This window comes from Octopus bimaculoides, chromosome 8 (genome assembly GCF_046866305.1).
Source record: "Octopus bimaculoides isolate indiv1 chromosome 8, ASM4686630v1, whole genome shotgun sequence".
In the NCBI taxonomy this organism is placed as follows: Eukaryota; Metazoa; Mollusca; class Cephalopoda; order Octopoda; family Octopodidae; genus Octopus; species Octopus bimaculoides.
In genome coordinates, this window is record NC_142935.1 from 86,603,060 (window position 1) to 86,630,466 (window position 27,407).

The window sequence follows — 27,407 nt, forward strand, 5'->3', positions numbered from 1 at the left end:
CCTGGAGGACTGATCCTTGAAATTCTTCACTGTACTCGTTGCCAACCCTCACCTTACTGACAGCGTCCCTGTACATGGTTTGTACAGCTCTCACTAACCACTCATTTATCCCTAGTTTCCACACTGACCACCAGATAAGGGATCAGGGGACTCTGTCAAAAGCTTTCTCCAAATCAACAAAACCCAAGTACAGAGGTTTATCTTTGGCTAGGTATTTCTCCTGCAATTGTCTTACCAGAAATATAGCATCAGTGGTGCTTCTACCTGGCACAAACCCAAACTGCATCTCATCTAGACTAACTCTCTTCCTGATTAATTGGGCTATGACTCTCTCTGCAACTTTCATCACCTGATCCAACAATTTGATTCCTCTGTAATTATTTGTATCTAAGGCATCATCTTTACCTTTGTAGCAGCTGACTATGGTGCTGTTACACCAGTCATTGGGTATGACTCCTTCATGTATCACCTGATTGACTATACAGTTGACTAGACTATAGTTGACACAGCCAAATATTTCAAGCATCTCTGCGGTTTTTCCTGATGGGCTGGGGGCTTTCCCTGTCTTCATACCCCTAATTACTTTATTTGTCAAGGTACTGTCAATTCGGATAGCTGGTCCCTCTGTTGGGTCGACATTCGGCAGACTCTCTTTCTCTCATTCATTCTCTTCATTTAGCAACCTTTCATAGTGATGTCTCCAAGTCTCTCTCCTTGCAGCCTCATTAAATGCAAGTGAGCCATCATCTATGCGGACATATTTTTCATCTGTGACATCATGATTCTCTCTCACACACTGTCTTGCAATACAAAACCCTTCAAGTCTTTGGTCCTCATGACACAGAACATTGGCAAATTTTTTCTTATCTGCTTCCCCTCTGGCTAAGTAAACCTGTCTCCTAGTTTCCCTTCTGGCAATCTGATACAATTCCCAGCTACCACCATTCTTCCAGTCCTTCTATGCCTGTTTCTTTTCCCTAATGGCCCTGTCAACTACATTGTTCTACCACCACGTTACTTTGTATCGAGAGGGGACTTTGCACCATTTACAGATCTGGTCAGTAGCCCTCAACAGGTTGTCCTGTAGAAACCTCCAGTTTTCTTCCACATCATGTGATGCTATACCCCCCTTCTATTTTGTCAAAAGCTTCAAGTAATACATCTCTAAATCTCTGTCCATTTGCAGGATCCTTAAGCTTCCAGACCCTTCTTCTTCATGCTGCCCGTCTTCTGGGCATCCATTTAGCCCTGATCCTGAAGACGCTAACTACTAATCTATGTTGTGAGGTGCGTTCTTCACATGGGAAGGTTTTGGCATTTGTAAGTAGCCATCTTTCCCATTTCCTGGCGAGGATGTAATCAGTTTGACTAGTGTGTCCACCAGATCGGTAGGTGAATAGGTGACTGGCAGGTTTCCTGAAGTTAGTATTACAAACCATAAGATCATTTGCATCGCGAATGATCTCCAGCAGCCTGGTTCCCCCCTCATTGCAGGAACCAAAACCATAGCCTCCATGTGCGTCATGGAATCCCTCAGCATGTTGTCCAACATGCCCATTGAAGTCACCAGCCACAAAGAAAAGGTCCCTGTCATTTGTCGACAAGGTAGTCTGCAAGAGAGTGTCATAAACTCAGTCTTTCTGTTCATTAGATAGTCCCAGCTGAGGGGCATGGGCCGAGATAATGGTTGCTAATCCATGTTGCAGCACTAATCTAATCTTAAGTATTCTATCACAGACTCTGACTACCTTGATTACCTTATCAACCCATTTCTCTGCAAGAAGTATACCCACACCCCTGACCCCATCAGTGTTTCCTGCCCAGAAAATCTTATACCTATGTTCTTTGCCTGTGAGAAACCTAGCAGAACTTCCTCTCCACCTTACTTCATGGATGCAGCACAAATCTGCACTTCTCTGTTCAAGCATCTCAACAATCTCACGAGACCTACCTTTCAGTGTGCCAACCCTGAGGGTGTGGGAGGTGTGGGCCCCGCAAGACCCTGGGATGGGGGACAGCAGCATCATGTACCTGAAAAGAAAGCTCGCATTTGGCAGAACTCATAAACATGCCTGCATACACTATACCATCATTCTCTATGTGCTACATAATCACTACACTACATAGGAGATAAACCCTAAGTAGGGATGGGGGAACATGAAACCTTTGGAGGTGTTCATGAGAGAGACATCTGATAGAGGTCAGAGGATAGAGACTTCCAGTACAGATGGTGGGGTGGGAAGGGCGTGCACACTGCAAAATAGCAAAAACTCAGGCTGCCAGTGTGAGATAAAATTGAGCATCTGAATTCTTAACTCGAGCCAAGAGTTTTCGGTCAGCCAAATTGTGACAAAATTATATAAATGAATGAATAAATGACAATAATAAATGGGTGTGAAAGAGAGGGAGAAAGAGGGTGAGTTGGATCGAGCTAAGGGATCTTAAGTTTTTTTCTTTCCTCTAAACATACAGTGTGGAAGACAAAACTGTGTTTACATAGATAATGAAATAGATAGAATAACAAAATGAAAAAATAAGGTAATTATGATCTGCGCTGAAAATCTTCCTTTTCTTACCATCCCTAGAAACCATCTCAAAATAATGGTGTAAGTAGTAAACAGGTTTTTAACTATATTTATTTGTTTATTTATTTTTGACAATCCTTAAAAAGACCATTTCAATACAATGAAAGTGATAAATAGCCCTTCTCTCTCTCTTTTACCCTACCCATCTTTCTATCTGTCTGATTATCAATCTATCTGTCTATCTATCTATCTGTCTGTTTATCTGCTTATCCATCTTCCATTGTTTCCAAAGCCTCACCCCCCAAAAAAAAAAAAAAACAATGTTCTCTTATAAACAAAATCCCCAAAAAACATGTTTTATATAAATAAGCAAGATTCTGTATTTTCACAGAATTATATTTGACAAGTTCGAAAGACAAACGAAAGCATTAATATGGAAATGAAAGTTTAAAATAAATGAAAGAAGTTTTTTCCAAAATTCTGACAACTTTCTTTTCAATATATATATATATATATATATATATATATATATATATATATATATATACTTAACCCAACTTCTGGACTTATTTCATTGGAACTATCCAAACAATAGTATTAAATTTACATGAGTAGAAGCTTTTTTTTTAACAATTTTTGTCCTGAAAATCACTTGTTACTTTTGTTTTAAAGTGAAAGATGTATGAGCATATATGGACTATGTGTGTGTGTGTGAGAGAGAGAGAGGGAGAGAGAGAAAGAGTGTACCACTTACACATACATGAGAACACACTCACTCTCTCTCTCACATACACACACATGCACACATACATACAAAAAAGATGTACGCATATGTATTGATGTACGTACATATACATGACAACACACCCTTTCACTCACTCTCTCTCTCTTCCTCTTTCTCTCTCTCTCTCTCTCTCTTTCACACACATGTCCATTTCATATACACATACATACATCTTTCACTTTCTCCTCTCTTTCACTTTAAAACAAAAGTAAATAAATAAAAAAAATTTATGGAAATTAATGAACTCCGGATGATGAAATCACATTCAGTTAAAAATACTTTTAAATGATTAAAATATTGTGTACGTCTCAAAGTCGACGTTTTTTTGTTTTTTTTCTTAGCACGAAGACTATGTGTGTATATGTCACAGATAGTGGACGTGTGTTTGTGTTGATTGACACATCATGACATTCATTATATGTGTGTGTATTCTGTATGTGTGTTGATGTCATGGAAGCCATATTTTTTTTTTTTTTTTTTTTTTTGACAAGAAATAGCAAAAATTGTGTTTAATCATTTAAATAGAGGTCCAAATGTCACAAAAATTTGTACTGCACTGCCGAAAGTAAGTATGAAAATAAATAAATATACAAAAAAAAATTAAGATAAAATATACTATTTCTGAGATATTTCAGTTACACACAAACATCCCTTGAGTTTTAGTATTATCAAGCTCATCATCATTTAATGTCCGTTGTCCGTGTGGGATGGGTTGGATGATTTGACCAGGGCTAGAAGGCTGCACCAAACTCCAGTCTGATTTGGCATGGTTTCTATGGCTGGATGCCATAGAAACCATGCCTTCCTAACTCCAACCACTCCAAGAGTGTAATGGATGCTTTTATGTGCCACCGGTACAGGTGCCATTTGTGTGACACCAGTATCTGTGATTTTACTTTGCTTGATGGGCCTTCTTCTCAATGCCAAAGGTCTCGGTCATTTGTTATTGTCTCCATGAGGCCCAACACTCAAAAGGTGCTTTTTATATGCTACTGGCACAGGTGCCAGTTATGTGACACTAGTATTGGCCATGACTATGATTTCACTAGGCTTGATGGGTCTTCTCAAGCACAGCATATCACCAAAGGTCTTGGTCACTAGCCATTGCCTCCTTGAGACCCACACTTCAAAGATCATGCTTCACCACCTTGTCCCATATCTTCCTGGGTCTACCTTTAACCACAGGTTCCCTCCACAGTTAGGGTTCAGCACTTCTTTACTCAGCTGTACTCATCCATATGCATCACATGACCATACTAGTGCAGTCATCTCTCTTGCATACCACATCTGATGCCTCTTGCGCACAACTTTTCTCTCAAGATGCTTACTTTCTGTTGTACATGCACACTGACATTGCACATCCTGTGAAGCATACTGGCTTCATTTCTTTCAAGCCTACACATGTCCTCAGCTGTCACAGGTATATATTGAAATATTTTTTTATTTTAGAATAGTTTGCAGCACTTATTTACAGTGCTTTACAATAGTCTATAGTAACTTTGTAATTAGGGTAATAGAATGAGCATGAATTCAACTTAAATTTATGAAAATACTATTCAAAATGAATAAAGTTTTGTCTTGTTTTTTTGTAAATACCCTTACAAGTAATATGGTTTTCACTAACTAGTCATGAATTTAATTGAATTGTATAGTCTTGGGCCAAAATTAAAAATGAATTCCTTTAAATCTAATTTTTATTTATAAATTTATCATTTTAATCAGGTGAAACTTTACCTGTGAAAAGAGATGATTTCATCACTGTAAAGACCAATTCACTCTCAATTTTTTGTAATATAAGCTAAAAGAAAAAAGAGACTATAACACTCCCAAAAACTGTTACTACAGTATGAAAACTGATAAGAAGTGAGATCCTGAAACTGCTAAGGCTGCATAAATTCTGCAAAGAAAAGCACCAAACCTTCCTTCTGCACAGCATGAATTATTTTAAGTTACTCCTTACACATGGTCCACATTGCCCTACTGTCTCCTTACACACAATCCACATTTCTCTATTCTATCCTTATACAAGGTTTACATTGCTCTACTCCTTGCTCACACAAGGTCCACATTACTTTACTACCTACATACACAAGGTCCACATTGCTCTGCTCCCTCTATGTGTCACAATATGCAACTCAACTAGCATCAATGTATTCATCAATGAAAAATAAGAGAGTTTGTGTTCTATCAACAACTGGTATTTGAAATATTCACCAACATCCACTCCTGTGGCACCAACATACCAATATTGCATGTCCTACAGGAGATGAGAGATTTATCAATATCTGTAACAAGTCCCTAAACATCAAACCTTACTGAGTTATTTTTTAAAATACTCTACACACATCTCAGTACAGCTTATCCCAGTTCAGATGTATCAGGATTACTATTTCATGATTTCGTAACACTTTCTCTTCTCCCTTAACACTTTCTCCCTTATTAAACCTCAGGTTCTGTCAAATTTTATTTACACATCACAAACACATCTATGTTAGGACATACCAAAGTTGTAATTTACTACAATCACACAGAAAGATCCCTTGTGAATGTTGAGTGAATATAAACAATTTTCGCAATGTTATATGACATTATAGTGCTACTATATACACCCCTATACACAGTGTTTTCTTCATAGCACAAAGCATGCTAGTCGAGCAATACACCAAATCTGCATCAAGTAATGAATAAGTCAACAGTTCCAGACACCTTACCTATCATATAATTGAAATTAGTGCAAAACCCAAAGGAAAGACACATCTGGTCTTCTATAAAAGTTTATATAAATATTAGTACATGGAAAAAGTTTATATAAATACTAGCTGAATAGCCCATCATTGCCAGGCAGTTTTTACAATAGAATGTCTTATATAAATTTTTGTTTATTCCATGTCAGACCATGCCCTCCCCAACAGTTAGGCCTCTTGATCAGGACAGATTTGTGCAATTTTTCGCTAAAAATCTTCTTTAAGGATTTTTTTCCTGTTAAAATTATTTACATGTCTGTTCAACTGTTTCACATGACTTTATTCATTAAAACTTCAGTAGTCCTTATAACTTTGGTCATCATAATGCTTTGCTTTCATTTGTTTAATAAAAATTCCTCCTAATGATTTTGCTTTCATTTTGTGAAAATCATGTAGAAAATGCTAGCTTCCAAATCCTGTTTTCTGATTAGGTAAAATTGATTAAACTTTAAACCTCAGTATCATTTTTCTGGAACAAATAAATTGCAAAATCGGATTTAATGTGGAAAATTATTTCAAATTACCAAATTTGAAAATTTTGATGTAATTTTAAAATCTCACAATATGTGACAGCAACAGAGAAGATCCTACAAAAGGAGGGAGACAAACAGTTGTAGGACATGACACACACTCACACACACACATTTACAAACGTACACAGGTAATCACAAGTTTAAAATGGTGTATAGTAGACATGTATGTATGTATATGTATGTGTGTCTGTGTGTGAGTGTTTCTTTGCGATGGACATAAGAAAAACCACCTAACCCCTCTCTCCTTAAAGCTACATATTCCTCATACTCACCTTTGTGTGTGTATGCTGTATCTATGTATTTACGAAGGTATGTATGCAGCATTGCGTGTATATGACAGCTGTATTAACATTATCACCCCTTTGTCACTTACATAATGCTGTTCTCACCGTCCCTGATATAACTCACCCTCACTCTGCTACTGGGTTTCCCTCTGACTAATGCTTTTTGCACCCTTCTCATTTTATCATATAATTCGCCCAGCTCCCTGTTTATTGAAATCCAATTAGCCTATTATTGAACTGGATGTTAGTGCAACATGTATGCAAAGTTTTGTGAATATTGCTTTGCTGGTTTAGGCAAACAGAAAGAAATTGCCATTTATATATAAGATTAGAACAGGGAAAAGTTGTAGAGGCAGCAGTTATAACCCTTGAAAGAAAGATTCTTTGTAAATGCTAATTGTTTTATGGAACATTTAAAAATGTGTGTGTGTGAGACGAGGTTATTGGAATTAATTCATCCTCAACTTTGTACTGATGTATGAAAAAGAACGTAAGTACAGAGAGTAATATTAATAAATGAATGATAAAAATAGTAGTCACTTAAACACATAATTTTATTACAGCTAATGAACTTTGTACCCAGAATTGAGTGCCAGTGCGACAGTATATAACATTGTCAGAACCTCAACATGAACTGTTTCTCCATTGAGGAAAGTGGTTAAGTATGTAGTTGCACTCATATAGACACACAAATACATATAAATTACTCAGTCCTAGATACACATATATGTACATGCACACGTGTCTGTAAATACACACATATATAATGCACAAATCTATGCATACATACGAGCATGTACGTAGTTATTTACAGATTTTTTTTTTAATTGCATTCTGTCAGTTATAACAATGGTAGTTCCAGTTGATCCAATCAATGGCACAGCCTACTTGTAAAATTAATACAGAAGCAGCTGAGCACTCTACAGACACACATACCTTTAATATAGTTCTGAAAGAGATTCAGGATGTGACAAAGCTGACCTTTTGAAATGCAGATACTGCTCATATTTTAGCCAGCTGAGTAGACTGGAGTAATATGAAGTAAGGAGTCTTGCTCAAAGGCACGACACACTGCTGAGTATCGAACTCACGATCATGATCCCATTGCCTTAACCTCTAAACCATGTGCCTTTACTATACACAGAGGAAGAGAGAGATTCATTATTAGTGACTGAAGCAGTATTAGTTCAAAATAGCATTCTGTAAATCTTACTTAATGCAGATATACTGTAGAAAGCCTCATAATTGCAGTATTCATCTTGAGACAGCATCTTGTAAAATTGTGTAAGGTTAAAAAGTACATAAGCATATCAGTAACAAGCATAAAATGTCTAGCAGCAGTGGTGGTATTACTAATCCAGAGTTTACTTCCTTGAACATCATCAGTATCATCCAGTTACAAGTAGATAATTACTACTGATGACAAGGGTATCTAGATTATCAGCTAATAAGAAAATGTTTAATGATATGCCTGGTATTATGAGGCCCTCAATAGTAGTGACTATCAGTACAAAATTAATTATATACCTAATGACAGTACCCACAAACCTGATGAGCATTCATATACTAATACTAGAAATAAATCAATGCAGATCTCGTTTTCACATAGTCAAGTTAACTGGATTGGTAAAGATTTGATTGTGTGTACAATTTATTGGATGCTAATGATTGTCATTTTCATTGGATATGATTATAGAGAGCCCATTTTTCATCATTTGTGATGATTCTTCCCAAGAAAGGTTTGGTAGCAAGCCTGTTCTTCATTGACAAGCAGAAACAACTCTTTTTTTTAGCTGAGAAGCAGTAAGATGATGAGGGATCCACTCACCCAAGTTCAGACAATTTTCCTAGTTTATGAAGATACTTTATGACCAAAGTGTAACTTGAATTAATCTGTTTTGCTAATTCTCATGCACATTGTTTGGATTTCCTTCGGCTACAGTTTTCAGAAGTTCAATATTAACAGAACTTAGTCTTCCAGATTGAAAAGAGTCTACAAGAAAATAATTTCCTGATGAAACTGGCCAAACCCTTGTTCGCATGTCTAGACACTTAAGCCATTTCCATAGACAGGACAAATATTTCTTTTCACTTCCGTTGCCAATGGGGCCTTTTTTGATGCATGCACCATGCAGTATCTGATATGGGTCTGATCTAAACTATTTTTCAAAGGGTGAAGTTAATACAGATGTAAACATTATGGTATAAAGTAATCTGTAAAGAAAAAAAAACATTTGAATGTAAAAATAAATGCTTATTTAGCATAAATATTGAAAAAGGTACTCCTCAAAGCAATCAAATGATCATGTCAATAATGCATAGGATTTCCTTTCCAACATAAGAAGACTGACAAGTAAGGTTCATTTAATAAGCCTATGAAACATTTTTTCCTTTTCTTTTTTACATCATACAATTCATTGTGCAATGCCAAATATGCAGCTCATTAAATCTTGGTCTATCAGAGAGAGCATATCCACAAACATCATTTGTACACATTAACCTTTGGTCATTGATTCTGTGCTGATTAGTTGATTGCAAGGACACTTTTTAATTAGCTTGTAAACCATCTTTGGTGTGAAAATAAAACATTACTTACTCCTTGTGTGTGTGTGTATGCTGATTATCAACCCAGTTTTGCTGCTTCCCTTTCCATTTTTGTTGTCATTTCTTGTAATGTTGGGCAATTTTCTGCCAGTAGGGCAATGTCATCCATGGGTTGAGAAACAGCGGTCAAAAAATGAAGGTAAAGCAAGTTGAGAAACAAGTAGGAAGTGTACAAGTGAAAGTTAGACAAGAACCAGTTGAAGAAGTTACAAGCTTCACATATCTAGGAAGCATAGTGACAAGCAACAGCAAAGCACAGACAGCTGAAAACTGGCAAGACAGTGGCAGTTTTTAGAAGGCTAACAACACTTTGGTGTAGCAAAACATAAGTATAGAGCTGAAGATTCATCTGTACAAAACAGCAATACTGCCAATAGTGATCTATGCAACTGAGACCTGGAAGATGACAGCAAAAATCACCCATCAGCTCAATGTATTTCATCAGCAGTGCCCCAGAAAGATCCTAAGAATCACTTATCAATACAGTGACAAATGAAGCCATTCTCCAAGCACCAAGGACAAGGCCCCTGCATGCAACTGCAACTGAAATTCGAATGAAAATGGCTGGACACATACTAAGACTGCTAGAGGAAAGGTTTGCTAAAACAGCCATGGACTAGATGCCACTGGAAGGTGAGAGAAAAAGAGGCTGGCCAAAAAAGACATGGCATAGTACCTTCAAAGAAGACCTATGCAGACTGAACATCACCTGAGAAGAGCATACCAATTGACCAGAGATGGAGATAATTGGGGATCACTGACTGCCCGATGTGCCACTCAAAGGCACCAACGAACCTAAGAAGAATATACATACACACACACACACACACACATATGTGTGTACATACATATGTATATGTGTATGTATACACATGTACGCACACATACATATATTTGACTCATATATGAAATATTGTATTTTCACAGAGATTCCATAGAGTTACAACATGCCTGAAGTTTACCATAAAGATCCTGCCGGATGTCAAATACTCAGCTATGATTACAATGGATTTTTGCTGCCGTCATTTCCAAATATTCAAGAAAATATGGACAGACTTCCAGATATGCCAGTAAGAGATGATGATGTTTTTCTTCTAGGCTATTTTAAAGCTGGTATGTATTCTTTTATCACTACCATCATTCCCCAGTCATGCGTATGCTTATCTCTTAGTTCTCTTTTGTCTGCTATTATCTCAGCTCTCAGATCACTTCTTAAACATTTTTTTATAATACTTCTTTCAAAACTCCATTCCCATTGGGACTGACTTTGTGCTACATGGTTTCCTTTTCAACAAATAACAAACCTTTCCTGAATCTAAATGCACTTTATCTTCATTAACTTCATTAACTCTTTTACTGAAGCTTATTTTGTGGTAAATTTAATTTTTATATCTAATCTAAATGCAGATGCAGATAGATGAAATATTCAGTGTCATGAAGCACACATGTTTTCCCTTGAACACGTTTGCATTGATATCCCCTTGTGAAATTCATCCAGAATGCAAAGCCAAAAATGCAGCCCATTAAATCTTGGTCTATCAGATAGAGCATATCCACAAACAGCATTTGTACACATTAACTTTTGGTCATTGACTCTGTGCTGATCGGTTGATTGCAAGGACACTTTTTAATTAGCTTGTAAACTATCTATGGTATGACGTCTTACTAATTGCTTAAAAACACATTACTTACGCCTAGTATGTGTTTGTGTGTGTGTTAGTCCCTCTCACTACTGCATGACAACCAGTATTGGTTTGTTTACATTCCTGTAACTTAATGGTTTGGCAAAAGAGACCAATAGAATAAGTGCTGAATTTTAATAAAATTTCACATGTGTACCTTATGACTAAATGCTAAATATATATATATATATATATATATATATATGTAAATGTAAGATCCAGGGATTGAGATGTAGGAAGAAAGTTAGCTTCAAGGAATCTGTATTGAATATAAAAAAACAACTTTCAGGAACAATAGTGGTTTATTAAGATTGCGGACTTTTTTGTCTTTTCTCAAAGAACGATGAGCTGAAAAAAAGTTCTTTCTATATTCCTCGGTAGGCAACCAGGGTTGCCAAGCATGCAAAAAAAGAATACAAGAGTTACAGAATGGAGTATGAGAAATCTGGGCTACATATGTTTCATAGCAAGTGGAACCTCGAAAGCAGGAAAATCCAAGTGAGGTGTATACCACCAGCTACTCTTCAGGCCAAGGATATTGTGATTAGATTAAGGACTACATTGTCACAAGAAGGTACATGTTGAAGCAAAGATTCAATCAGTGTGTGGAGGGCACAGTATGTAAGGGGTATATAAATGAGGGGAGAAATAAGTAATAGAAGAAGGGAAGAAAGAAGAGAAAGAAAAATAAATATAAATAAATAAATAAAAAGTATAGGGAAGTGAGAGAAGGGAAAAATTGGATGAGGTAGTAGATAATATAGTAGTTTTAGCCTAATCACAGAATTCAATAGTGGGATTGGCATTTGAAGAGAAGAGAAATTGGAGGGGATAGGGTGGGGAAATATTTTTGGTCATTCTTGATTGAGTCATTGTTTTCAAAAGTATCTCTTTTTCTCTCCTCTTCTCTCTTTATATACACATTAACATGTTTGTGAATATATACATTAGAATTTTTTTAAATGATGTGTATGTATGTGTGTGTATGTTGTTTTGCTTGTTTAGAAGAGGAGAAAGGACGAAGGAATGGGGGGGAGAAGGAGAGAGTAGACAGTAGAAGAAAGCATGTCTACTCACTCCTCCTTCTTTCTCCTCTTCTAAACAAGCAAAATAAGGTAATCTTCAAGTTTAGGGCGATAAAAAAAATAAATAAAAATATTCAAGGGAAGTAACTGAACGTCTTACCAGTATTCTCCATACATCTCTGTTGAGAAATAAATCACACACATGATTTGATTGACGTTAGGGTTAGGATTAGGGTTAGGGTGTGATTTATTTATAAACAGCTAGAAGAAAACGGATAATACTGGTAAGTCATTCAGTTATTTCCCTTGAAAATTTTTTTTTTTATCCCCCTAAACTTGAAGATTACCCAAAATAATATATATACACACGCACACACACATATATATATCATTTTTTTAATTCTCCTGTTTTCTGAAAAAGGATTATTGTTAGTATTGGTGGTGGTAATCTTGATAGTTGTAGTGGAGATGTCTCTGTAGTCGTGGTCCTAGTATATACATATTCCTATTCTCAAACAATTCAGCTTTGATCAGAGTGAGAAAAGGATTTCACGGCAAGTTCTGATATAGTTGGAATCTACACCATTAGAAGCATATTTGTAGAAAATTTTATTTAAAGATATCCATTTTCCCGAAAGTTATGAAGAAACAAATTTGTTGGAGCACTCTTGTGTAAGCATACCCTATCTGTAAACAAAACCTTATGGTGAAATAGATAGTATGTAGATTCCTAGAAATAGGAGCCAATACACCACCAACGTGGCCTCCACCATTCCGTTTTTGAAAAATAGATGCACGGTTATCTGCAGAATGATCAAATTAATTGAAATGACATGAAAAACCAAAAATATTATCAATTTTCGTATGTGTATTTCGTGTGCAAGATTCTTGATGTGGATACGTGTGTTGAAAGAAATACAATTAAACCTTGGGAGAGGCATTATGCCGGTAATAAACACACGCACTGGTTCAGTCCTTTATTAATTTATATAGTTTTTTGTTAAATTATTTCATTGCACTCTTGCAATCTCTTCAGTAACTTGTCTCTCCACTTCCATTTATTAATTTTATTCAGTGTTTTCTGCAGTCAATGTACAAACAAATAAACAAACAAATTTTGCTGTTCATAAGGATAGCAGTATAATTATAAACAAGAAGAGTGCAGTAAGTCTTTTTAATACATTCATTTGCAATTGTTTCATCTGAATTTGATCTCATCAATCTTACTATATTATGCAATAATATTTGCAACTATTGATTCATCAGGTGCAATTGAAATGATGACCAAATCAGACTCATCAGGAATGCATATAAGTCATGTGCCTTTATATGTAATTATGATCAGTCTGATTTAGCATGTGCCATTCAATACCACTTGCAGAGTAATCAAGAGTTGTATATATTATTGCATAATATAGCAAGATTTATGAGATCAAGTTCAGATGAAACAATTGTAAATGAATGTATTAAAAAGGCTTGCTCATTCCATTCTTCTTGTTTGTAATTGTAAAATTTCTACAGATATTTGTTGATTTTCAGACAGGTGTTTGATAAAAACAAACACTCTCTAGATGATTGTCTTGTCTGGTAGCTGAGCTTAATAGGGTAAACTCCAGGGTTAATACCCAAATGAAATTATTTATATATATATATAGAATTAATAGTGAAGGGTTATGAATCTGGGCAAAATACTTCATAAGTTTTCTGTTGGCACACCAGGCTGACAATATTATTTAAATTAGTGAAGAACTCCAGGTAATCTTGTGGCAGGGTCCAAAGTTATAGTTCATCGCAATTCTATATTGTAAATATGTGGATGGGTTCTAGACAAATTGGTTTTTACACAGAGTGATATATAAGAAACAAATTAAAAATAATGGTCATTTCTGTTATAACCAGAAATGGCTCTGATGAAAGTAGCATTAATTTTCTTTGGTCTTTCAGTGTTCCTCAATTGATTAATAGACCAATTGAGTAAACCTACCAGTAATGTACCTATAATAACTACTGGAAACAGCTGAAAGCCAAATTTGCTCCAGCAAAGGAAAAATATGTAATGGCCATTATTTTTAACTTGTTTCTTATACACACACACATATATATTTACACACATACAGATACAGAAACACATATACATACAGAAACTGTGTGTGTGTGTGTATATGTGTATATATATATGTGTGTGTGTGTGTATATATATATATATATATATATATATATATATATATATATATATATATATATATATATATATATATATATATATATATATATACTCTCTTTTACTCTTTTACTTGTTTCAGTCATTTGACTGCGGCCATGCTGGAGCACCGCCTTTAGTCGAGCAAATCGACCCCAGGACTTATTCTTTGTAAGCCTAGTACTTATTTTATCAGTCTCTTTTTGCCGAACCGCTAAGTGACGGGGACATATATATATATATATATATGCTGACAGTTTCTGTATGTGTGTAAATATGTGAAAATGTTTGTATGTGTTTCCTCTTACAATTACACATGGTTCTTGTAGCTATTATGGTAATATACGAGTGTGGCATGAGTTAGTATTTTCATTCTACTTTTGAGATTTCAATTTTTCAAACATAGGTTGTCACTGGATGTGGGAAATCTGCGGAATGTTACTTAATGGTTCTGCTGAATATATCTCAGTTGTAAAGGATAGTGCAATGCTGGAATATTCAGGTCAAGACCAACTAGACAAACTTCCATCACCCAGAGTTCTAAACAATCACCTGCTCTTGCATCATTTACCAAAAGAGATATTTACCAAAAAATCTAAAATGATTTTCATGTCACGAAACCCACGTGATATTGCTGTTTCTGCCTACCACCATACATTCCAGCTGAACTCATTCTACCACTATGATGGAGACTGGAATGGATTCTTTGAAGTGTTTTTAGAAGGCAATTGTAAGTATAATCTTTTTCCTGGTCATTTTTGTGTTTCCTAAGATAAGCTGTATTTTGTTAATATTCATCCTCCTCATCTTCACCACCGTCACCATTACATCAATTCCTGTTCATATATTTGTTCTTCATTAATGATGACTGGGATAATTTCCTTAATTAGTTAATATCTTTAAAATACAGAATGGGACAGGAAACCTAATTTATTGTTCCATTCACAGTGGCAATTAATCCATCTCTCACAATTGTCGTGCTTCTGTCTACAGGCACATGATTGTAGCAGGTCCGTTTATTCAGACCATACTTGTCACTATCATCCACTTTCCAACAAATTTGCTGGAAATTAGTGCCACTCTCTCTATTCTCATTTTCCTTTTCAAGAGAAACTTGAAAAAGTTGATGAGGGTTTGGCCAAAGAAGGTGTCTGTCTTCAGCCCTTTCAATCTGATCCATCACACAACCTCTTTTGTCAAAGCCACAAGTCAGATAAACACTGCCTTTCCTTCTCTGTCAAAAGAAGACCTCACCATAAAAGATCCTCACAATGGACTCAGCTGAAAGTTAGATCCATCCTACATGTGACAGTAGGTGTCCATCATGACTCCACAAGTGAATAATGCTCAGACACTGGATTAAATGCAAATCAGTTTTGTTACTCTGTACACAACTCAGATAGGCCCAGTTGATGGCACTTCCATGCATGAAGAGTTTAATAATAATGATTTCTAATTTAGGAACAAGGACAGTAATTTTGACGTACAGAAAATAGTCTATACCATCAACACTAAACCTTGACTGGTACTTCATTTTATCTGTTCAGAGGGATGAAAGAAAAGTTCATCTTAACTGGATTTGAACTCAGAATGTAGAGTCAGAACAAATACCACAAAGCATATATTCCAATGCACTAATGATTCTTACCAGCTCACTGCCTTAAATGGTTTCTGATATAGGTAGAAGGCCAGCAGTTTCAAGGAGAGGAGGCTAGTCAATACCATCAACCCTAGTACTTGACTGGTACTTTATTTTATAGACTTTGGAAGGATGAAAAGCAAAGTCGACCCCAAGGGATTTGGACTCAGACTGTAAAAAACCAGAAGAAACACTGCAAAGCATTATTTTATGCTCTAATGAATCTGCCAGCTCATCACCAATGGTGGTGGTGGCGGTGGCGGTGGCAGTGGTGGTGGTAAGAGAAGGAGGAAGAAGATTTAAGTACAAACCCTGATATTTTTAGTGGTGGGGTTAGTTGTTACTGTCAATCCCAGAACTTAGACTGGTACTAATAATATATTTTTTACTTACTGTATGAGGTGGTATCAAAAAGTTCCTGGACTAGTTATGTTTAATAAAAAATAACTTATTTACCTAAGTTTTAACATCATTTCCTTCAAAATAGTCACCTTGTACAGCAATACACTGGTCCCAGTGTCCCTGCCACTTTTGGAATCCGGCCTGGAAGTTGTTTTCCGTAAGTGTATCAAGGATCTTCTACAATTCGCTCTTGATCTCAACAACAGTGTTAAAGCAGTGACCTTTGAGCTGCATTTTCATCTTGGGGAAACGATAAAAGTCCATAGGTACTAAATCTGGTGAATAGGGTGGGTGTGGAAGTGATAGGAGGAGCTTAGTGACAGAGTGTATTGTTGTCATGAAGAATCCAGATATTAGGATTGCCTGCACGGACTCATAGAACAGACCAACAACATCAGTAATGTCATTGATTGTCCTCCAACAATCCTCATGCACAAGCTGATGAATTTTCACCACATTTCCGATGGTGATGCTCATGGCAGGTGTTCCAGATTGCTCATCATCTTCCAAGGATGTTCTGTTTTCGAAGTCCCATACCACTCTAAACATTATGTAAAACCCATTGCCTTGTCATGTTCAATGTCTCTGTAGCAGACTTCCCAAGTTTAACACAAAATTTCACAATGGCCCTTTATTCCTGTCCATGACAAAATTGCAGACTACAGCATATATGTGATCACAAAAACACAAATTTCACAACTTGCAAAGTAAACACAGCGGTATTACTCAGCACACTGCCTCATGAAGGTCACTGCTAGATTTCACTGTGCACACAACTGTGTGCTGCCATCTGTTGGCATACTACAGAACTAGTCTAGGCACTTTTTGATACCACCTCATATTTTGTGTTATTTTCTTTTAAAATATATACATACATACACATATACATCCATCTTAATATCTACACAATTTAATATATACACATACATGTATATCCTCATACGTATATGAATAACTACACATACAGTCACACTCACTGAAAATCCATGTTGTATTGTTTCAGTGAATTATGGCAACTGGTTTCAATATATGCTGCAGTGGGAGAAAGATATCAAAGACCATCCTGATCTACCCATATTGATAGTTAAATATGAAGATCTTAAAAAGGTGAAATATCTTGACTCATTCTTCTGTTTCATTAACCTTTGCATTTAAACTGGCACAAATATTCTACCTGTTTTATGTTCAAAGCAGCCAGGTCTGGTCTTTCCTACCTATTCTAAAAGTAAACCCTCACATCATTGAAGTCTAAAAGTCACAAGATAATGCATGGTTAAATTTGAAACAATATGCATAAATAATTGTTACATTTGACAGAGTAACAGAGTAATCTGAATGCTAAAAGGTTAAAAAATAAACTTAATTTTATTCTCTTTAATCATTATAACAAAGACTAACCTTCCATTTCTTCAATGCCAAAAAATAATACATACATATATTTATATTTCAGGATTGTCATTTTTATTTTCACCAAATGAACACACGCACTTTATACTTGTCCTTCACTACATAAAAGACATGGGTACAAACAGTACAGTAAGCAAACCCTTATATACACACACAAAACACACATACAAAACACTCACATATGCAAATGCATAGAAAGACAGAATGGACTAAACAGAACAGGAGGAGACACATGAGATGGAGAGTCACTGAAGAGATCACAGGATGTGTGATGAAAGATTTGAAACAAAGGACATTAAAATAAGAACAATTATAAAGCTAAAGTGAAGGACAAGTATATAGTGCGTGTGTTTATTTGGCAAAAAAAAAAAAATGACCAACCCAAGGTATAACGATATCTATTTCAACACACAATTTCACATATACATACAGGGTGTCCATAAATTACTTTTACAATTTGAAAAATTCAGAAGTAAAATGAAAAATAAAGATAACTCAGCAGAGTTTATTGACAAATAAAGTTTTATTAGAAACATCAGAACACTTCCACTTGGCTCCATTGAATCCAGTCTCACTGAGGCCAATTTTGCATTTTGACTTTCCAGGATTGGTAAAATAAAGTATTAATCTTATACTAGAATTAATATAATCAGCTAAACTTTCTCCTTAAATTTGGGGCCTTCTACCTATCTTGGAAACCAAGTAATATTATTGTTTCACGTCTATAGCAAATCTTTGCCCCTTTTTTTCACTCAACCTTGTGCAATATTTGTATCAATTCTCAAACCATTCAAACAACAAAACTGATTCAATTATTAGTAAGCCAGCCAGTGGGACATGGTTCAAACTGTACTGTTGTTACACGTTTTCTCCCCAAGTCACTTTGATATGTCTGGTAAAAACATTCAATGTGAAATTGATTAAAACATTTCTATTTGTTCCATGTGAGCTCAGAACCCTTTGATAAATTTTCTGCTGGTTCCATCTTGAGGTCTGGCATTGGTGGAGTACCTATAAATCTTACTTCCTATATTTGTATGCAATTAGACTCTTCGGAATTGTGCTGTGGAACAGACAATATCATGAAGGTTTTTCACACTTTTAATCTTCTTCTGATTTGTTGATAGCCATACAACACAGGTCTTCTAAAACCACAAAGTTTTACATTAAACACTTATATAATGATATGTCTCACTGCTATATTAAACTGGTTAACCCTTAAGCATTCAGATTACTCTGTCAATTATAATACTTATTTATTCATACTGTTTTAAATTACTCATGAATTATCTTGTATTAATCCTTGAATTATCTTGTAGCATGGAGATTTTGATGGGATAACAGTTAATTTTTTTGAATAATATTATAGGGTTGGTGCGAGAGGTCAGATCTGGCCAGTTTCAACATAAAATAGGTGTGATTTGAACAGATATGGCCTGTTTAAATCCAAAAGGGTTAAGCATTTATATCAAATTTATTCTTGCATTTTTCTGTATATTGCACAGTTGAAATAGTTTGTGTCTTTTTTCATACTTACTTTAGGATCCAGTCGGCAATGTGGCTAAAGTGTCCGAGTTTTTAGGTCTTCCTAAAAATGACCAACTTTTTAAAGATATTGCTGACAAATGTTCGTTTTCCAAAATGAGAGTAGCAAAACAAGCAGATTGCACCCTTAGAACTTCTGGAGAATCTCTTTATCGTAAAGGTACGGATCCTTTCATTTATGCTTTCTTTCATTTATTCTTTCCTTCACCATTTCAACCAGATTACGTCATTCGTTTTCATGATATTGCTTGTTGATAATAATGAGCAAGTGTGTGTGTATGTAATATATATATATATATATATATATATATATATATATATATATATATATATATATATATATATATATATATATATATATGTATGTATGTATGTGTGTGTATATATATATATATATATATATATATGTTAAGGGGAATTAGCTCAGATGGTAGAGCGCTCGCTTAGCATGCGAGAGGTACCGGGATCGATGCCCGGATTCTCCAGCTCGTTATTTTAGGCGCAGGAGTGGCTGTGTGGTAAGTAGCTTGCTTACCAACCACATGGTTCCGGGTTCAGTCCCACTGCGTGGCACCTTGGGCAAGTGTCTACTACTATAGCCTCAGGCCGACCACAGCCTTGTGAGTGGATTTGGTAGACGGAAACTGAAAAGAAGCCCGTCGTATATATGTATATATATATATATGTGTGTGTGTGTGTCTGTGTTTGTCCCCCCACCAACGCTTGACAACCGATGGTGGTGTGTTTATGTTCCCGTAACTTAGCGGTTCGGCAAAAAGAGACTGATAGAATAAGTACTAGGCTTACAAAGAATAAGTCCTGGGGTTGAGTTTCTCGACTAAAGGCGGTGCTCCAGCATGGCCGCAGTCAAATGACTGAAACAAGTAAAAGAATATGTTTTATTTTATTTATTTTTTTATTCTATCTAGTTTCAGCTCACGACCTGTGACTATGCTGGGGCACCGCCATTTGGTGTTGCAACAGAATTTTACCCCATGAATGCTTTTTAGGAATTGACATTTTGTGCATGAAAGAGTTTGATGCAGCTGCCCTCATCTGCACCTCCTGCCACGAAGTTGGTTTATCTGGGACACTTGACAGTAAGAGGTCCAGCTTTATTTTGAAAACACCTCCTTCAGGAGGATATTGAAGAGCTGTGAACCTCTGAAGCCCAGGCTATTGCAGTATCTTGTCATTTGACTGTAGCCATGCTGGAGCATTGCCGTTAGTTGTGCAAATCGCCCCCAAGATTTATTTTCTTTATAAGCCTAGTACTTATTGTATCAGTCTCTTTTTGCCAAACCGTTATGTTACAGAGATGTAAACACACCAGCATCAGTTGTCAAACAATGTTAGGGGGACAAACACAGACACACAAACATATACCTATATATATATATATATATATATATATATATATATATATATATACAACGGGCATCTTTCAGTTTCCATCTACAAAACCCACTCACAAGGCTTTGGTCGGCCCAGGACTATAAGTACAAGACACTTACCCAAGGTGCTACGCAGTGGGACTGAACCTGGAACTAAGTGGTTGGTAAGCAAGTTACTTACCACACAGCCACATACAAAACTAAGGATAAAATCACTTTAATGATTTTATCACCTGGCCAGTGTGAAATAAAAAACCATACTGGTTACAATTTATACTAATTTATAATTATATAATATAATTATATGGAAGAGTGCAGATAAATCCCACCAACATGCTAGAAATAGACTCCAAATGGCTCTAAAAACCACATCTACATTCCATTAGCACAGGTTGGAAGTGGGCACATGAAAAATGAATAGCATTTTTTTAACACTAAGCCAGAAATTGATCTACAATTAACCAATTTTTTTTTTAATCCTATTCATTTTTCATCTGTCCACTTACAACCCATGCTAACGGAGTGTAGATGTGGTTTTTAGAGCCATTTGGCATCTATTTCTAGTGTGTTGCTGGGGTTTATCCACACCCTTCAATATAATTATATTATATGATTATAAATTAGTATAAATTGTAACCATTGTGATTTCTTATTTCACGCTGGCCACTTGATAAAATTGTTAAAGTGATTTTATCCTTGATTTTATATAAAAAATATTTATTTGCTCCTGATCAAATTGCATTTGCTGCGATATTATTTCAATAGTAAAAGCATATGGCTGAGATGAAAAAAATTAGTTTTAACTAGTGTATACATGCAAATGTATGTATACGGTTGTGTGGATATAGGTTGTTCATATGAGTATGCATAAATATTTGCTTATATATATTCTTGGCATAATGTAATGAAGAAGGCAAGGATTTTTTTAACACTAAGCCAGAAATTGATCTACAATTAACCAATTTAAAAAAAAAATCTTATTCATTTTGTCATCTGCCCACTTACAGCCTGTGCTAACGGAGTGTAGATGTGGTTTTTAGAGCCATTTGACAACTTTTTCTAGTGTGTTAGTGGGGTTTATCTGCATCCTTCAATATAATTATATTATATAATTATAAATTAGTAAATATATATGGGGGGGGGGTGTATATATATGTGTGTGTGTGTGTCTATATATATATATATATATATATATATATATATATATATATATATATATATATAAGGTGGCAACAATTTACCTCTTGCACCCTGTACATATACATATATATATATATATATATATATATATATATATATATATGTACAGGGTGCAAGGGGTAAATTGTCGCCACCTTATAATTTTATTTTCACGCATTTGGGTTGTTTGTTTTCGATTTTGTTGACTACACAGTATGGTAGGGTCAGTTGGGCACCCTCTGTGAGAAAAAAAAAAAGCACCATGACAAAATTTACTCTACCAGAAATTTGGAAACGACATGCTGTACTGCTTGGCATTTGCACCAGAAGCTCCAATACGAACATTTTGGAGTGTTTGGGTGTCAATCTGAGGACAGTGCAAAGGATTTGGAAAGAGCTGGATGAGTCTAATGGTGATTACGAAGGTACGGCAGCTCGGAGAACTCACTCTGATTGTTCTGATGAGAAAAGAACTTCTGAATTTGCTGGTGAGATCAAGACCATGATTAACAAGAATCCTTCCAAGTCAATCAGGTCCATCGCCAGGGACATGGAAGTGTCTGAATTACTTATCAGGCAGGTAGTGCATTAAGACATTCGGTATTCCTCAAACAAGATGAGAACGGGCCAATTTTTATCCCAAGCCATCAAGGACAAGAAGAAAGACTGTACTATGAAGCTTTTGAACAAACTCAAGCATCCCCTTCCAACCGAACATGCTTTGTTTTTTCTCAGAGAAGAAAAATTTCTGCTGTGATCAGATGGTGAACACACAGAACAAATGTTGGCTTACTGTGGCCCCAAAACATGTACCGAGAGTGATAAAAATCAAACATCCAGTCAACATCATGATGTTTGGAGTGATAGCTAGTGATGGCGACGTTATGCCTCCTTTCATTTTCCTACATGGCCTCAGACGCAACACAAAGGCGTACATTAAGTTTCTGGAGGAGATAGTGCTGCCCTGAGTCAAGAGGGTGGCTGCTGGAAGACCCTGTGTCTGGCAACAGGACTCTGCACCATGTCACACAAGCAGGAGAACCCAGTCGTGACTGTCAGACAATTTTTGTGACCACATTACCCCTAACATCTGGCCACCTAACTCCTCAGACTGCAACCCCACTTGATTATTATGTGTGAGGCAGAGCTGACCAAGAGACCAACAAAACTCCTTGTAACACCAAAGATGAACTGAAGGCAAGGATTATGGCAGCATACACCAACTTAAACAAGGAGACCATCCAGAAGAATTGCAGGAGATTCCGAAGTTGTCTGGAGGCCGTGGTTGAAGCCGATGGCAATTCTATTGAATAAATTTACTCTTTAGTATTTCAAGATATTTTTATGTAATTTTGGTTAATGTATCTGTCAAAACGATATATCGGTGTTATTTTCATTTTTGCATAATTTAGACAGTTTATTCATTCACTGCACCTGTATGTGTGTGTGTGTGTGTGGACACCCAACACCCATTGAACTAAACCCTTTGAGGCAGTGCCCCAGTATGACCACAGTCCAATGACTAAAACAAGTAAAAATAAAGAATAAAAGATTATTTTATTACTTTTCCTTTTAATTGTTGTTTTGTTAATATTAATATCTGCTGTTATTTTTGTTGTTTATTTAATGACAAGCTTTGTCTGTTGTCATTCTGACCTGTAGCACTTAAATCACTTTATGTAACTTTATAAATATTTCTTTATCACAAGTAGCCTTTTAGTATTGATCACATTACAATAAAATTTTTATCTGACTGGCAATTGATCTTATATTCCAGAAGATATATATAAAAAAAAAGAAGGCTTCTACTTATTATAGACATGAAGCTTTCATATCCAAAGTATCTTTTATTTTACAGGTCTTGTTGGTGACTGGAAGAATCGGTTCACAGTTTCTCAAAATGAGAGATTCCAAGTGGAATGTGACAAATTTGACAAGCAGTCTACATTGTTTAGTACAAAGTACTAAATATCACTTTAGTGTTGTTATGGCATTTTCATACCCACCTTTGTATCACACATGTTAATATGCTTAATATTTTTGTTGCTATTTAATAATCATTTGATTCCTATCAAGTAGAATATATTTTAATATCTACTATCTCAAAGTATTAGTTTTAATTTTATATCATGGAAGAACCATTTAAGAACAAACAATCTCTTATATTTACTTTATGTCATGTGCTAATTGTTTAATAGTTTTCATTGATATCTGAAAACCACTTTATTTCTATACACCTAGAACATATTTTAAAATTGTTAGTTTTACTTCTAAAATTTTTAGTTTTACCTTAACCAGTTGAGCATGTCCCTTGGTGGCTGACGATATGTGCATCTCTGATCATAAGCTGAAGTAGTGGGGGAGCATCATAGCCATGTGTTGAGAGGAATTCTTTGGAGTTTGAATAATTCACCTTTGGAAACATGGGTGTTGCTCAACATCCTCAAACAAACCTTTTGAACAGGATGGGCTACTCGACCTGAAGAAAATTCTAACTGGGCCCCACCTGCGAGGTCATGCACTGTTTATCTTGATATGAGATCACCATGTCATGCACATATGGTTGTGATGCATGTGCTTGGTGTACCCTTATCAGACGGGTAGTCATGATGGGTATACTGGGCTTCGTATATTTTACCCCAGTGTCACTTTGATGGCATGCACTGCTCTCTCACTCAATAATAACAACAATAATAATAATAATAATAATAATAATAATAATAATAATAATAATAATAATAATAATAATAATAATAATAATAATAATAATAATAAACTGCTCTATTGGAGAAAGCTAGGACACTTGGGTTTTGAGTATTTTCCTTGATACTTAACACCTAAGCACCAAGTCATATAATTTGTGGAAAGTGACCCTACGGGACCTTTAACAATAAGATGTTGTCTGCTCTCAGAATTAACCAGTGCAAGTAAGATCAAGAGCACTGAGAAGTAAATGATAATAATAATAATAATAATAATAATAATAATAATAATAATAATAATGGTTTCAAATTTTGCCACAAGGGCAGCCATTTGGGGGCAATGGATGAGTCAATTACATCAACCCTAATGTTTCACTGGTACTTAATTTTCTGACCCCAAAAGGATGAAAGGCAAAGTTGATCTCGGTGGAATTTTGAATTCAGAATTGTAGCGATGGACGAAATACCGCTAAGCATTTCACCCAGTGTGCTAACGATTCCGCCAGCTTGCCACCTAATAATAATAATCCTTTCTACTAAAGTCACAAGGCCTGACATTTTGGGGTGGGGGCTAGTCAATTGTATCAAGTCCAGTATATAACTGGTACTTATTCCATCGACCCAGAAAGGACAAAAGACAAAGTCAACCTTGCCGACATTTGAACGTCAAACATAAAGACAGACAAAATACCGCTAAGCATTTTACCCAGCATGCTAACGATTCTGCCAGCTCACTGCCTAATAATAATAATAATAATAATGATGATGATGATGATGATGATGAGTTTATTGTATATGGAGTTCAGGTACACTACAACTTTTCAGAAAAGGATAAAAGAGGGAGCAAAAAGCTACAATAAATCAAGTAAAGAAAGACAGCAATGATAACCAAAAGTGCATGCATAGCACACAGAGTAAAACTCAGAAAGAAAATTGAACGGTAAAAGAGCTATAAAGAGGAAAGGGTGCATTGGCATATCAGGAGTAGTCCTTGGAAATTTCAGGAAGGAGGGAGTTTTTGAAGAATGCTATGTCCTGATAGCTAACAACTTGCTGCATGTAGTTTGTCACTCATCTGTTATAATGTCATAGAAAATACATTTAAAAACAGACACTTATATTTACCTTATATCATATGTTCTTTTTGTTAGCTGTGTGTGAATAAATCCAGAAATTTGCATCGAATCATTAATGTAACTATAGATAAAAAATCGTAAGCATAATTCTGTTATCACCATCGTCAAGATTCTTGTTATCATCATTTTTGTTGTTGTCATCATCATTTTTGTTGTTGTCATCATCATTATTATTGTTGCTGTCATCATTTTTGGTGTATTGAATGTAGTTTATTGTGACACCTGCACTAGAAAAACTGACCTGTCACTGGATAGACTAAAGAATTACCTTAACTTTATGTGAGGAGATTCTTTTAGTCTTCATTTCTCTACTAATCACTTGATCAATAGACAGAGGTTTTATAGGGAGACTTCAATCCTAGACTCAAAATCCAATCCACATTTGTTTGCAAGAATTACCAATCCATCCTAAAGTAGTTGCATAAATACCTCAGCAGAAACTTGCAAATATTTGAATGAAAGTATCTTGTTATTGTTCATAGAGAATGCTAAATAATCCTGTGTCTATTGAAAATTCTTATTCTCAGCTGATTGAACTGTTGCTTCCAACTCTGTTCGCTTTTCCAAAATTCAAGTTAATCACCCATCATATGAATTATCTTCTTTTACTACCTATCAACATGAAATTATGAAGAAAATATTTTTTAAGATACAGGTACCGAACCTCTTATCTGACAATCTTGGGACCAGAGGTGGTCCAGATTTCTGGACACAGGCTAAATATATATTGATAATATAAAATAAACAACTGAAAGTAAAGGACAAAATCGTATAGCACATACAGGAACTGTATATGTATACAAGAACTGGTGTCTTGTGACACATACGCCACAGAAACCAAAACAAAGCGGCCACACAGTGAACTACTACAGCCCACAAAATTCAAAGCTAGCCAGATTTCTGGTAATTCCAGATTTCTCGATTCCGGATAAGAGGTTTGGTACCTGTATATATTTTTTAACATTAATTTGAAGAATTATATTTTTATATCCTTTCATGAAATGATGAAACAAATAATAACATAATTAATAAAAATAATTAGTATATTTTTCTTGATAATAGTCATAAACTTTTTATTACAAAATGAATAAACTGCAAATGTAAATGTAAAGACTGTTCAGGTGCAATAAAGACTGTAAACAAACAGGAAACAACTTCTATCTCATTCCAGGGTGAAAAACTAGAGGTAGTCGATAGCTTCCGCTATCTGGGCGACCAAGTTAGTAGTGGGGGTGGGTGCGCTGAAAGTGTAGCTGCTAGAATAAGAATAGCCTGGGCAAAGTTTAGAGAGCTCTTACCCCTGCTGGCGACAAAGGGACTCTCACTCAGAGTAAAAGGCAGACTGTATGATGCATGCGTACGAACAGCCATGCTACATGGCAGTGAAACATGGGCTGTAACTGCTGAGGACATACATAAGCTCGCAAGGAATGAAGCCGGTATGCTCCGTTGGATGTGTAATGTCAATGTGAATACCCGTCAGAGTGTAAGTATCTTGAGAGAAAAGCTGAACATTAGAAGCATCAGTTGTGGTGTGCAAGAGAGACGATTGCGCTGGTATGGACATGTGGTGAGAATGGATGAGGATAGCTGCGTGAAAAAATGCCACACCCTAACAGTTG

General features: G+C 35.7%; 1 protein-coding gene and 1 non-coding gene across 5 annotated transcripts in view; both read left to right on the forward strand.

The window, feature by feature from the left end:
* LOC106876586 (sulfotransferase 1B1) overlaps positions 1-26,846 on the forward strand; it is a 36,999-nt gene extending 10,153 nt beyond the window's left edge. For all 4 annotated transcript variants that reach the window (XM_014925194.3, XM_014925192.3, XM_014925193.3 and 1 more), the window contains 5 exons: positions 10,402-10,587; positions 14,788-15,111; positions 17,426-17,529; positions 19,372-19,534; positions 23,806-26,846. In XM_014925194.3, the coding sequence (XP_014780680.1) occupies positions 10,422-10,587; positions 14,788-15,111; positions 17,426-17,529; positions 19,372-19,534; positions 23,806-23,915 (867 nt within the window). In that variant the 5' untranslated portion in view covers positions 10,402-10,421 and the 3' untranslated portion in view covers positions 23,916-26,846. The remainder of the gene's footprint in view (positions 1-10,401; positions 10,588-14,787; positions 15,112-17,425; positions 17,530-19,371; positions 19,535-23,805) is intronic.
* Positions 19,787-19,859, forward strand: Trnaa-agc (transfer RNA alanine (anticodon AGC)). Its single transcript has one exon. It is a non-coding gene; the product is annotated as a tRNA-Ala (tRNA).
* Positions 26,847-27,407: the final 561 nt, after the last annotated feature.